This window comes from Zalophus californianus, chromosome 2 (assembly GCF_009762305.2).
Source record: "Zalophus californianus isolate mZalCal1 chromosome 2, mZalCal1.pri.v2, whole genome shotgun sequence".
NCBI classification, from domain to species: Eukaryota; Metazoa; Chordata; class Mammalia; order Carnivora; family Otariidae; genus Zalophus; species Zalophus californianus.
In genome coordinates this window covers 65070168-65085408 of record NC_045596.1, presented here as the reverse complement: position 1 = coordinate 65085408, position 15241 = coordinate 65070168, and the positions used below count along the sequence as shown (strand labels likewise).

The 15241-nt window shown below is 36.6% G+C and overlaps 1 protein-coding gene across 2 annotated transcripts in view; it reads right to left on the bottom strand.

Moving 5' to 3' along the window:
• CFAP299 (cilia and flagella associated protein 299) overlaps positions 1 to 15241 on the bottom strand; it is a 562489-nt gene that overhangs the window by 75005 nt on the left and 472243 nt on the right. For both annotated transcript variants that reach the window (XM_027600046.2, XM_027600047.2), the window contains one exon: positions 2393 to 2535. In XM_027600046.2, the coding sequence (XP_027455847.1) occupies positions 2393 to 2535 (143 nt within the window). The remainder of the gene's footprint in view (positions 1 to 2392; positions 2536 to 15241) is intronic.

The window sequence follows — 15241 nt, the reverse complement described above, 5'->3', positions numbered from 1 at the left end:
GTGGCACAGAACTAATTACCATGGGTTAGCGCCTACATGAGAAGTGAGAATTGGAGACACTTGTTATTTTGAGGAGCTTAGCTGAAAACCGAGAGAGGCAGTGCAAGAGTTGGAGGGCAAAAAGGGATTTTTAATAGAAATAATCTTTTTCTAATCGGAATGGCTTCTTCTTTTTTAATAGAAATGGCTTCAGCATGTTTAGAGGCAAGATAAAGGAGTCAGCTGAGAGTGAGTTTGGGAATTTTTAAAAACGGGGAACAGATGAAATATAGCTTCAGTGGAAAGACGGATGGAAAGCATCAAACACAAGTTGAATCAATTAGCTCTAAACAGAACAAGTAGTTATTTTTTCCCTGAATCTGTAAAAATTGTGTGAGACTAGATGCATGTATAAAGGAAATATTTCACTTGGTAAGAATGAACTATTATTTTCTTTTCAAGAAATAAATTAATTCTTTTTTATTATTGTTATGTTAATCACCATACATCACATCATTAGTTTTTGATGTAGTGTTCCATGATTCATTGTTTGCCTGTAACACCCAGTGCTCCATGCAGTACGTGCCCTCTTTAATACCCATCACTAGGCTAACTCATCCCGCTCCCCCCCTCCCCTCTAGAACCCTGTTTGTTTCTCAGAGTCCACAGTCTCTCATGGTTTGTCTCCCCCTCTGATTTCCCCCCTTCATTTTTCCCTTCCTGCTTTCTCCTCCTCCTCCTCCTCCCCCTCCCCCTCCCCCTCCCCATCCCCCTCCTCCTCCTCCTCCTCTTTCTTCTTTCTTCTTTCTTCTTTCTTCTTCCTTTTTAACATATAATGTATTATTTGTTTCAGAGATACAGGTCTGTGATTCAACAGTCTTACACAATTCACAGCACTCACCATAGCACATTCTAAAAGCAAAGGGTGCAGCCATCTAAGGTCAGACCTATGTTGTTTCAGAAATGTCACCGGAAAAAAGCACAAGTCATTCTTAGGGCATATATTCCTTCATGGTTCTTGGGGAAGTGTAGGTCTTGCTGTGTTAGAAGAATGTGTGCCAGTTTCCAGGAAATTGGCCCTCTGAGAGGTGGGCTAATGGACAAGATAGCATGGTGGTGTGCCAGGAGTCAGGAGAAGTCATATTCTGAACATGGATGGTGGGCCCAAGGGCCAATGGCTGCCAGAACAGAATTGTGACTGAAAATAATCAGAAGGGCACTCTGAGGGGAACTCTGGTTAGTGAGGAAGTCTGTTTTGGTTGACAAAGAGACAGATCAGTTGGTAGTTTCTGTGTTTAGATTCAATGTAATCTGTGATTTGTGAGGCAAATCACACATTGAGAGGAGTCAGTGTCAGCAGCTGACAACAAAGATCTTGAGGGAGTGGTGAAGAGTTAGTATATTTTTGGATATTTTTTAGAGTATTTTTGGATATCCACACCTTAGTGAAATTTCCTAAAATTTCCTCCAGCAGAACCCAGGAATTCAGTTACAGGTGCAGGGGGAAAAAAAAAAAAGGTCCCTATCAATCTACCTTTGAAGTAAGCAGGACAGATACAGCCAAAGCTCAAAAAGAGATTATTACAGAGAGAAGTTAAATGATGTGCCATGCATCTAGGTGGGGTCAGAAAAAGGGTAGGTCCATTAAGGTGGTGATGGGTTAAGAATTCTTTAGATAACAGCAATAAGGATGGATAAAAGACAGCAGGAATGTCGAAGGAGGAGAGCGTTGTTACAAGTGTCAAATAATCTGGATATAGAGGACAGTTCAAGGAGAATGCTGCTACCACTTCTGGATTCTATGGAAAGTAAAAGATAGAATTTAAAAATTAGCTTGAGACCTACTACCAAAGGGATAGAAGAGTTGATCTGTGAATCAACTGACAGTATAGAGCAGATCATATGTGATAGGATGAGGTCTCCAGAGAAAGGGGTAGGGGTCAATAATAAAAAGAATGATGAGTGGGAAGGAATCCCAGAATAGGCCAGTAATGAGAGTAAATGAGGGCATGCTAGTCAAAGGCTTGTACTTTGGTTGGTGGCCAAAGAAAAGAGGGGGGAGAATGTGTTAGGTGGACTGTTCTTGAGGCTCCTAAGCAGACCAAGTCCCAAGTGGTCCAAGACCCTTATGAGATTAGCCATTTTTAGGCTCTACTTGTCATTTAAAAGTAATGTCACTGGGAATTTACTTACCTCATCTCTGAAAAGTTCTCTTCCGCAGACTGTTGATGGAAAAAGTGCATCTCTGTTCATTGCCCATTTAAATTTTTTATTCAAGCCACTCTTACCACATTCCATATATATATGTCTCTTCCACTCGAGGCACGATATAGAACATAAAATAAGAATCTTTTACCATGCCCCTGAGGAGCTTGTTCTCTTACTGAAGGTGTGAGAAGTACATACAATTTACCTCATATCTGTGGGTTTTGGAAGAAGTCTTCTTTTTCCACTAAAGTAGACTTCAAAATCTTCGATCTTTAGCCTGTGGGCATAGTCAATGTATCCTGATATCTCCTGCCCATGAGAATTTCTGTCACGAATAAAGATCACGGTCTGGTAGCACACACAAAAAAAGATGGAGAATGGAAAGAATAAATGAATAAAAGTCATTTGAATGTATTGCATAAGATAATAAAAGCTACAGTTTTTGAGTGTTACATGTGCCAGACCCTATTTTAAGTGCTTTACGTTTCACCCTTACCATGATCCTATGAAGTAGGTATGATTATTTACTCTTGACAAATGAAGAAATTCATGAAAAGTTAACTGTGCAGGCGTATAATGTGCATTTACAGTAATTTTATATGACAATATCAATAAATAACTTACAGAGGTCTTCCAAAGGGCAGACATTATTTTAAGTGTTTGCAGTACATTCATTTATTTCCTTTTCTCCCAATCCTGTTGTCTTCTCTTTGTCATAATCTCTTTAAATAAGAAAACTAAGGAACAGAGAGGTTGAGTACCTCACTCAAGGTCTCACAGCTAGTAATGGAAAAATTGAGATTAAAACCCAGGCTCATATGTTTGTCTCTCTAATCACTACGTCATTTTTCCATCTCAACTCCTATGTATTTTCTGTTATAGAGATATAAATTGGTCCCTTCTTATTACCACGAGAGTCAAAAAATCTCTTTATAAAATTAAAATCTCTTTATAAAGTCACCTTACAAATTAAGTCCGTAAGTCAAAATAAACAGCAAGTACATATTTCTCATTCATATTAATTCCTGCACAAATATCATTGTGCACCTAGTTGCATGTTAGGTACTGTTGTAGGTGCCACGGATATAAGACAGCAAGCACCCTGGCCTCTCAGAACGTGTGCTTTGGTGAGGGGAGACAGATGAGATATGAAGAGGAAAAAAGTACTTCCAGTGAGTGATAAATGCCACAAAGCAAATAAAAAACATGGTTGACTAGACAATGAAGTCATCAGAGAGGGAGAAAAACCATGAGAGACTCTTAACTCTAGGAAACAAACAGGGTTGCGGGAGGGGAGGTGGGTGGGGGGATGGGGTAACTGGGTGATGGGCGTTAAGGAGGGCACGTGATGTGATGAGCACTGGGTGTTACATGCAACTGGTAAGTTATTGAATGCTACATCTGAAACTAATGATGTAATATATGTTGGCTAATTGAAATTAAATAAAAAATTAAAAAGAAATAAAGAACATGGTTGACTAGAGAATGAATTGGTGGTGGTGAAGCCTACTTTGGGTAATCAGAAAAGACCTTGAGGAGGTCTTCTTTTAATTTTTATTTAATTTTTTAATTTTTTTAAATTTTAATTTAAACCAAGACTTGAAGCTTGAAGGATGAGAAAGAGTCAGGCATGTAAAGATCTAGAACAGGGGCCTATCAGGTGAAGGGAACAACTGGCACCAAGGCCCCTAAGTGGAAACCAACTCAGGCAAATGGAAGAATTGTCGTCTTTTCTCTTTATCAAGCCAACAGACATTGATCTCGAGCTCTAAGAGAAAAAACGAAACAAGCAAACAAACAAAAGAAAACCTATTGTAACTGGGAAAGTTCTTAATGTCTTTATTTCCAGATCTAGTTCAAAGTGCAGAATTTCATGGCAAAGTTCTACATTTGGAAGAAACTGTCAACAAGCCTTCCTTTTCCTCTCCAGCAATCACTAGATGGTTACTTGCTGGGTCTCTGTGTAGTCAATTACAGGAAGCACTAACATGAGCTACCTACCTTAACAGAGCTTCCAAAAAGGTGAACTGAGAAAACGCAAAGAATTCTTTTCCCCTCTGCACCTGAGAAAACATGTTGCTAACAGTGTCCCAATTGAAAAACACAAGAACAAGCCACAAGGTACTGTTAGTTGTTATTTTGTTAAATTGCATTTTCCTTCCTCCTGTGGTTGTTTGGCACTGGGTGCTGAGGATACCGTGCTGGGAAGGATTCTGAGGCAGGTCCTTGGCTTAAGGGGAGGAAGGGTGGTGATAGCTTAGTACCATTTCCCACAGATACGGCTCAAGGAGCTAGCATTGTCATTCCTGTGCTCAGTCTTATGTAGATTTGGTCCTCGGTTCTTCTTGTTTCTACCACATAACGATAAGTTAAAATTCTATAGATTTCTCCATAGTTTTTAGCTTTTACAGCGCAAATTCTAAAGGGACAGTAACCCAGAGACTTCTTGAGACTCTTACACTATGAAACCCATACCTAATACTGCTATCCCGGCTTAATCAAGGCCACGTGCTAGAACTATCAGTGTTCCATAGGCAGTCCTAAAGGTACTTGAAATCTTTATTCCATCAAGGCTGCTCCTGATGTTAAGGCAAGTCACGCAGGCACATAGAGGAAAAAAGGTCCCAAATAAGTCCTCTACTTTTAAAATGGAACTCTATTTTTAAAGATTTTATTTATTTATTTACTGTTTAGAGTGAGAGAGCATGGGAGGAGGAGCAGAGGGGGAGGGAGGTGGGGGAAGAATTTTAAGCAGACTCTGAGCTGAGCGCAGAGCCCAGCACAGGCCTTGATATCATGACCCTGAGATCATAACCTGAGCCGAAACCAAGAGTTGGATACTTAACCAACCACCCAGGCAAACCTAAAATGGACCTCTATTAACAGAAAAAGAAAAACAAACAAACAAAACCTCCTCTGTCTGCCTCTGTCTCTGTCTCTCTTTAAATGAGATGGACCAGCCTTATTTTTTCAGCGGAATGGCATACCAAATACTGTAACTGATCTTCCTGCTGAAAGCAAAAATAAATTCTGGATAAAAATCTAAAAAGCAACTTGTAACATGCATTGATGCTCTGTCAAGAAAATGAGGAATACTTAAGAGTCTAAAAATGAAGTGAAAATAGATTCCCAGAAAGGAAAGCAGAGCCCTAGAGCCATCTTTGTCCTGCAGGCATTTGCCCAACCACAGGGAATCTTAGCAAAGGTTTCATGATCTTACGAGTTGCAGATGACAGGAGACAAAATCCAGCCTTTCAGGTAGAGAGACTAATAGGACTTGCTGCCTCAACATAGGGCAGAGAAATCAAAAAAGGATGAAAACAATCTGTAATGTGTCCGGAGAACAGAAGAATGATTCCAGAATTATAAACCCAGAGAAAATATCTTTCTAGTGAGCAAAATTTGGACATAGTCAGACCAAAAAATGAGAGCCTTGACTGATAGAAGACTCTCACTCAAAGGAATCCTAGAAGATGTACAGTTGACCCTTGAACAACATGGGTTTGAACTACATGGGTCCACTTACATGTGGATATATTTTTCAAAAAATACAGTATAGCACTGTAAATGTATTTTCTCTTCCTTATGATTTTCTTAATATTTTCTTTTCTTTAGCTTACTTTATTGTAAGAATACAGTATGTAATACAACATATAAAATATGTTAGTTGACTGTTTATGTTATCAGTAAGGTTTCCAGTGAACTATTAGTAGTTAAGGTTTTGAGGAGTCAAAAGTTTAATGCAGATTTTTGACTCTGTGGTAGGGTTGGTACATTTAACCCTTATATTGTTGAAAAGTCAGCAGTACTTCTGCCAAAACAAAGTGAATCTAACTGAAAGGTCAGCGATAAAGAACAGAATGATCATCAAAGAAAGTAGTTAAATATATAGGAAAATATATAATGTATTGATAGTGTTATGGGCTGAATTGTGTCCCCTCAAAATTCCTGTGTTGAAACCCTGTCCCTCAGTATCTCAGAGAATGTATTTGGACATAAGGCTTTTAAAGAAGTTATTAAGCTAAAACAAGCCCATTTGTCCCTAATCCAATCTGACTTTTATAAAGTCAGAGGATATTTGGACACACAGAGAGACATCAAGGGTTTGTATGCAGAGGAAAGACCATGTAAAGACACAGTGATGAAGGGGTACCTGCAAACCAAGGAGGAGGGTTTCAGAAGAAACCAACCCTGCCGACTTTGACATCTTGATCTATCTTTGACTAAAGGCTTCGATAACTGTGAGAAAATAAATTTCTGTTGTTTAAGCCACCCAGTATGTGGTTATTTTGTTACGGTAGCCCCAGAGAACTGATACACATGGTAATAAATTAAAATAATTAAGTATTTACAATTAGTGTAAATGGCCAAATGTTTAAGTTGAAAAACAAAGCCTCTTAGAGTGGGTAAAAAAAATATGATACAAAACTTAAGGTTGAAATTTAACTGATGAAATAATAAGCATAAGGAAATGTCCAAAAAAGAGGTGGCATCAGCATATAGGTATGAGACAAATGAGCTCGAAGGCAAAAAGCATTCCTAGAGGTGGAGAATCACTAGATAATGATAAAAGATTCAATTCACAGAAAGATAGAGCAATTATAAACTTGAATGAACCTTTGATAACATAGCCTCAAAAATTGATAGAACTACAAGGATAAATAGACAAGTCATCATCACCGTGGCAAATTTATCTCTCATTAAGTTTTAGGTCAATGAAAAATTCCGTAATTATTATAAAGTTAATATACATTGTAAAGAATTAAAAACACAAGCTTGAGTGCTTGGTTTTTACCTTAGCCAAGTACCCAAACATCTTTACTCTTCAGTGTCTTGTGGATAAAATGACTGAGAGTGTAAAATTATATGTATGTGTGTGTGTATATATATATATATATATATATATATAGCCACAATTTCACCATTTTACATTATTATATACAGCCTTCCCATATGAGTTAAAGCCCATTGTCTATGGGAATCTGAGTAAATTACCTCAAATCTCACTTCTCCAGCCTTGTGAGACTTAAATGGATGCTCTGTGATTTTTGTGAATCTAGGGGTTTCCTGAAGCTAGAGAACTTCAAGTCAGGCCAAACTGAGTATAAGCAGGGTTTCTTCCAGGTTCAATCTATGTCCTTGGGTGTGTTGTTCAAACTCTCAACTCCTCTCTATATTCATAAGTCCTATGCCCCTAAGTAGGTTCCTGCAAAATCTAGCAAGTTTCTGCCAAACTGAACTAAACACCTCCAAAACAAAGAAACAAACAAACAAAACCAAAATAAACAAGAGACCAAAATCCTGCTTGGACCTAAAGCATTTAGTTAGCTAAGCCTTCTTGTAGCCTCTCCCTTCTTCCCGTTTCTCCTTCAGCTCTGTAGAGCAATAAAATAATCTCTTTTGTCTTGCATGGAATCGCTCAGCTCATAGTCAGGTGTTTTCAGAGCCTTGCCTTCTGCCCAATGAACCCAATTTGGAAGCAACATGCAAATACTCTTTCTTTTTCAATGGGGAGAGTCTAGTAATCATTGTACCTATAATTTCTTTTATTTTCAATAGAAACACATTACTTCATTGATGTCTTTCCAAGTATGGCTACTTAGGTGTAAAAGTATATTGTGAAAGACTTTTTAGTAAAATAAAAAAAAAAAAATTGCTAAAATAAAAAAAAAAATTCCTAACAAACAACATGCTCCTTGCAACTTTTAAAAAAAATTGATTAAAACTATTGATGTGTAGTAATTGGTGATAGACTGTCAGGAAATTACAACTCAACATTTAACTTTAGAAATACATCATTATAAAAACACAGTGTAGGTGACAGGAAAAAATAATGAAACAGAAGAGGTAAGAGGTAGTTGTAAAGTATTTGATGGCTGGTTGAAATCTTTTTTTTTTTAAAGATTTTATTTATTCATTAGAGAGAGAGAGAGAGAGAGACAGAGAGAGCACAAGCAGGGGGAGAGGCAGAGGGAGAGGGAGAAGCAGACTCCCCACTGAGCTCGACATGGGGCTCGATCCCAGGACCTGGAGGTCAAGACCTGAGCCAAAGGCAGACGTTTGACCATCTGAGCCACCCAGGCACCCCAGCTGGTTGAAATCTTATTGTATCTTGTTTATATTTTATTATGTGGATTGTCCAAGAATTAGAATTTAGTTAACTAATACTCTTAATTAGTAAATTTAATATATTCATTTATCAAATGTATGTTTTCTTCTAAAGTGAATCCTAATTACCCCTACTATTAATACTACTAGGTATCATTTTATTAGGTAGCCATTATGTTCTGAGCCAAATATTAGGAGCTTTATATTCATTACCTTATTTAATTCTCTCAAAAATGTATAATGGTTAGATAGCATTATTATCCTCATTTTGTAAGTGTAGACGCTGAAGGCATTGAGAATAACCACCTCAAAAGACATGCAGCTAGAGAATGGGGCAACCACATTCACACCCAGGGTGCCTTCGCATGAAGTCCGTGTGTTTAACCGCTCCGCAATGGACACACAAACTAGGAGGCACATGTGGGCCCTGCCCTCTACTTACTTTGTGACACTGGTACATTCATTATCTTTTGTAAGATTCAGTTTCTTCTGTTACAAAGTGGACATAACACCTGCTTCTCAGGGTTCTTGTGTGAATTGAGACTATTTTTGCTAGACACTTAACAATGCCTGGCCCATGGTAAACCCTCAGTGAATAGTATCTATTGCTTTTTTAAATTTGTATTATTACTGTTGCTATTGTATTTATATTATGTTAAGAGTTTTATCAGTTCCTTAGGGATAAGGAAATGGAATACTCATATCAGAATTCCATTGCCTGGGTGTGTATAATTATGTTGCTGGACAGGGTTCAACTCATTTGTTACGTTCAGGATTCTCAGCTAAAACTTCGGATGTATTTTGAAGTTAAAGTTTAAACAATTTTCTGGGTATTATTGTATAAATCCAGGATGGACCCAGCTAGCAATAAAGTTATGATTCTGACATCCAGAATGGGCAGAATAGGCTAAGAGAGCCCTTTGAAGAATTAGGTTTATTTCAGCCCAAGTGTGACGTATTTTAGTAATTGCAAGCTTTCTTATTGTGTCACTAGGAATTATAAAATGTTATAAATAGTTGTTTTAAGTTTCTCTAATAACACCTGCTTTTTTAAAACAAAATAACAGCTTTATTGAGGTATAGTTTGTAAACATAAAATTTATCCTCAAGTTTTAAATGTATAGTTCAACGATTTTTAGTAAATTTGCAGAGCCGTGCAGTGCAACACAATCCAGTTTTAGACTATTTTTATCACCCCAAAGAGATCCCTTGTACCCATTTGCCGTCATCCCTGTTCCCACCCCCACCCCCACCCCCAGGCAACCACTAATCTACTTTCTGTCTCTCTAGATTTGCCTTTTCTGGATTTTTCATATAAATGGAATCATACAATATATGGTCTTTTTCATTCTAATAACATTTTTTTATCACAGTTAATTTCCCAGGAGATACATAAAAACTATAAAGGCTCTTTTAAATGATGATGTTATGTTTATAAAAAGGCAGACTTCCAAAATGCTCATTGTCCTTAGATAAAACCTTTTAATCCTCTCTAGAATAAGTCAAAGTATAACCAACACAAGTATTTCAGCAAATCAGATGATATTTATTTGAAGCCATGAATACTGGTTTACATTTATTTGCAACCTAGGCAGAAAATACTAGTTTTTGTAACAACAACAAAAACACAAGAACAAGCCTTTGATAGATATCAAGATACAAGTATTCCTGATATTGAAGCAGGGGCTCAGACACCAAGGAAAATGTGGAATCTGAGATTTTACTGAGTTGTCTAATGACCTCAAGTGTGAACCAGTGTTAGTTGAAAAGACTTCTGGAATGCCTAGTTAGGTCCACATTACTTCTCATGTGTTGGGAAAAGATGAATTAAAGTACAATTTAGACCATTAATATATCATTTGGATCTCTGGCTGCTTGTCTTTTCCCAGAAGTGGATTAAAATACAAATTCATAAACTTGTTATGAGTTGACTACATGTGTTGCCTGATTTTTCTTGCCAAACACTAATGAGGGGACATAAACCTGATACATTGAAATGGGACTTTTTCAACAGTGAAGCCAAAGTCACTTGGGGAAAAAAAAAAGGCATAGTTAGCAGTATGTTGCTAAAACTGAAACATCCATTTCAGGGAATGAGAGCTGTCACACAAGCTAAGTTCTTGTGCTGTCCCTCGGAGACTGTCAGTATGCTCCCTGATGGAAACAAACGAAGAAAGAATTTTTATCTCCTATAATTTTAAAACTTTTGGAATACTTTCATGAATCATTAGTTTTAGGGAATCCTCTTTTCCTTTCAGAAGAGAAATGATTTTGCAAATGGAGTCCAAGTTCTGACAATTTTTGTAACATTTCAAAATGTGTCCTTCTCCATTTCTCTAAAACCAGTTACTTTCTGAAATTCTTTAGGCTGATAATTATTTTAAAATTCTGTATCCTTTTATTCAATTGCAATTCGACACATATCTTTTTACTTATACACACAATTCTCAGGGTTATGTTTAAGAAAGTTCTTTGTCCTTCGTGTTGAAGGCTTAGTTGGGTTCAGAACCAACACATTTTTCCTTCTACATCCTGTTGGCCAAAGCAGGTCACAGGCCAACCCAGATTCAAGAGGCAGGGAGAGTGACTTCCCTTGATGGAAGGAGCTGCAGAAGTGTCATTGCAAAGGGGCTATATAGATAAAGGACAAAGTAGAGAATTGTCGTCTTTTTTCTATCTATAGTCACTTACCTTAAAGAACCTAGGAGTTATGCATGTAGCTGGGGTTTGTTCATTTTGTAACAGTTGGAGATTTGATTTCTGAGGGAAATCATGGACTAATAACTTTTTTCTCTCCCAGTTTATAAAACATATCCATATCTGAAAAGGCTTTTTTGCATTATCAGTGAGGTTAAGAATAATTTAGGAATATCTGGTCTCAGGGCGCCTGGGTGGCTCAGTCGTTAAGCGTCTGCCTTCGGCTCAGGTCGTCAGCCCAGGGTCCTGGGATCGAGCCCCGCGTCGGGCTCCCTGCCCGGCGGGAAGCCTGCTTTTCCCTCTCCCACTCCCCCTGCTTGTGTTCCCTCTCTCGCTGTGTCTCTCTCGGTCAAATAAATAAAAATCTTAAAAAAAAAAAAAAGGAATATCTGGTCTCACTGTTAAGTATCCAAAATGATCTGGCAATTTTAGTGAATGAAAATAATATTGAAAGTACGTATAAGCTTTAAATACTGGAAAGGAGAAAAGAAAATTATTATATTTTATATAAACTGTTAATTACTTAGAAAATCCAAGACAGATAACTAAGAAACTTCTAAGACCACTCATTAAGTTGATCCAATTCAAAATATCTATACCATGGTTAGCACTAGCAATAACCTACTAGCTACTGTGCTTTCAGTATTTATTTTTAAGTTATGCCTTTTAAAAATTAGAACATTCCTCCAAGCATTTTTAATAATTTTTTTCTAAAATAATATTAAAAACTAAACAAAGAGGCTACACTGCTGAAGGAAAGTTATTATTATAAAATAAATGTATTGAAATTCTAAGCAAAATACCTATAGGGTATTTTTTGATTACTTAAAATTTTACCTTGAAGAATAACTGGCTAATACTATCTAAGAAAATTTTAAAAAGGAAGAATAAACAGCAGAAGTTGCACTGTTAGATATAAAATTATAGTAGTTAAATCTTAGATCATTGGTACAGTGATAAATGGATAAGAGAAAGTAGTAACTTCAGAAACACACCCATACATACCAACACACACAGTATATATGTTTTTCTATAGAGTGATATTTTCTAAGTTTTCTACCATGAGTATCTATTTTTTTTCTTTAACTACATGTTCACAAAATCTTGTCTTCAAGCATACCACTCTCTGACCTCTATCTCCTGTCTTTCTAGCTCACATACTCTGGAAGCCCCAATTTAACCACGCTTTCACATCAACCACCATGTTTTACTGTTTATTACGCTCTTTATATACTCACTCCCCTGTTTATCCAGCTTAGATTCCATGGTGCAGCATCATAATTGTAACATTTCAAAATGTCTATCTTTATGCATTTCTCTAAAACAAGTTACTTTCTGAAATCCTTTATGCTGATAACTATTTTAAAATTCTATATCCTTTTATTCAATTGCAATTAGACACATATCTTTTCATATACACACAATCCATATCCCTTCAAATTCCTTGCCACATCCTTCCATTACACTCACTGAAAAAAAATCCAACATTATTTCAAGCCAACTTTCCTTTTATTCTGTTTTTGCATAGCAGCAACTGAGTTGGGCTAAGGAAAAAGAAAATTATGACTGGTCTTACAAATATTAGTGACTCTAAACTCGATTGGACCTATAGTCCTTGCATATTAATTGTCTATGATATGCTTTTCCTTCCTCCTACACTCCTGATTTTTTTCATCTTGTCTCTCCTTATACTTTCATCTATATCCTTTCTCACACTCAATAATTCTGTCTTTGATGATAGAAGCAATCAGACCAGAGCCACCTCATCTTCCTTCCATCAAATCAGTCTAAGCATCTTTGTGTGGATCTCTGTTCTTCCTTTTATCCTGTTTTAAGAGTTGGAATGTCTGGGTTTCTATCCAAGGCCAGCCTTTTCTTTTTATGCATTGAACTGCACTTCCTCTCTTGTTACTCTTGAATATTGATGTTTTACTTTCTGTAAGATTGCTGCCATTGACATATAAACATGCTGTATTATCTACTATTTGAAAAAGAAACAGCTAGTTATAGTCCAAAGTTTTTGCTCTTCTTTACAATTTTCATGATCTCTTTAGCCATTACAATCAGTCTTTTTTTTTCCTGAAGCACTCTGATAAATAGTTCTGTCTCTCACATCTACTATTCCATCTTTCCAAATCCAATGGTCAATCCTCATTTTTTATTTTACTTGAACTTCCTCCAGCATTTGATGTAATTGTTCACCTTCTTCTTTCTTGGAACTTTTTTTTCATTTGGTTTCAGTGACAATCATATTATTTCCAAGATTTTCTTTTGCTTCATCAATCTTTTCTTTATTGGCTTCTCCTTTTTTTTTTTATCCTGATGTCTAATTTTTGCAGCTCACCAATTGATCTTATCTAGTTCCATAGCTTTAAGTATCATTTCTTATTCTTTCATGAACTTTAGACTTATGTGGATAATTTTTTATCAAAATCTTTATCTCCATGTCCATCAACAGATGAATGGATAAAGAAGATGTGGTGTGTGTATGTGTGTGTGTGTGTGTGTGTGTATATATACACAATGGAATATTATGGAATATTATGCAATGGAATATTATGCAGCCATCCAAAAATGATATCTTGCCATTTGGACCAACATGGATGGGATTAAAAGGTATTATGCTAAGTGAAATAAGTCAGTCAGAGAAAGACAATTATCATATGATCTCACTGATATGAGGAATTTGAGAAACAAGACAGAGGATCATAGGGGAAGGGAGGGAAAAATGAAATGAGATGAAACCAGAGAGAGAGAGACAAACCATAAGAGACTCTTAATCTCAGGAAACACACTGAGGGTTGCTGGAGTGGAGGGGGGGTGGACACTGGGGAGGGTATGTGCTATGATGAGTGCTGTGAATTGTGTAAGACTGATGAGTCACAGACCTGTACCCCGGAAACAAATAATACATTATATGTTAATAAAAAAAAAATTTATCTCCAGACTCGGAGTTTCCCTGAATTTCATCATAGTATGTGCTATTGTCTACTACATCATTTTAATTGGACATAATCTAGGCATCTTGGTTTGCAAAACCATACCATCATTCTGCAAATCCACTTTTAATTATGTCTCCTACAAAAGCAAAGAGCTTCACCATCAAAATACCTCTGCATCAACTCTGATTTATCTTCTACTTCCCACATCTAACCAATCACCAAGTTCTCTTGATCGTACCTTTAAGATATATCTCAAACCATGCCTTGCTTTCTATGACCATTGCCAACATTGAATAAGATGTTTGAAATACCAAGCTTATTGTTTCCCTACTGACCTGTCATAACCACTTTCCCTGACACCATTTCTTCTTCACTCCAACTACTTTCAAAAGTATTCCAGAATTTCCTCTCTAAAGCAGAAATCTGAATGTATTTCTCCTTGTTTTCTTAGTTATTTGGAATTCCGAGGCATAACCTCTTTAATATTGTAGATTTCCCATTATCTGATGCCAAACAACGATGCCAGGGCTACTCACACCCCGCCCCCCCCCCGCCGCTTTCATGTAACCCCTTTTGTGCAAGATATTAATTTAATTTCATACTTGCTATTTATTTGTATTTAATAATGCATTTATGTATTTTCTGAGACTCAAATACTACCTCAAAACTTAGCTAGAAATACAGTTTTATCTTCATCACTCGTCTTTAATCTTGGTACCTATCGCTCAGAAGAACCTCATTTAACTTTTTTAGCTGTTTCTAAATAACATATTAATACTGCTATTCCTAACATTTTTTTTCTTTTTTACCTAATTCCTATTGTGGAAGATGATGATTTATCTCTTAATAACTGTCTCCTTTTTCCTCTCAAACCACTTCTAAACTTTTCTTCCATCCAGCCCCCCAACAGAGAAATATCTTAATTTTAGATTGATTATGTAGTGTTTATAATTGTAGTACCATTTAAACATTACCACAGCTGAGCCATTGAATCAGAGAGGTCAATGTGTTTATTCCCCCAGCTACGATTACTTTCCTTTCTTCAACAACTTTTTATTTTCTAGAAGGTTAATTGCTTTGGCTTCCCACCCCCAAAGTTTTCTATGAACCTATCATTAATCCCCTCCAAAATTTTCAACAAAACTACCACCATCTCCTCAATGCATTCATAATCTGTCAGTTTTTATTTTTCTTTGAGATGTACCTTTGGGAGTTCAGTCTTCTTTTCCCTATACTTAATTCTTTCTGGGCTTCCATCAGAATTAACTATTATTTTTTGGAAATTCTTTTCAGTATTATCTTAGGAA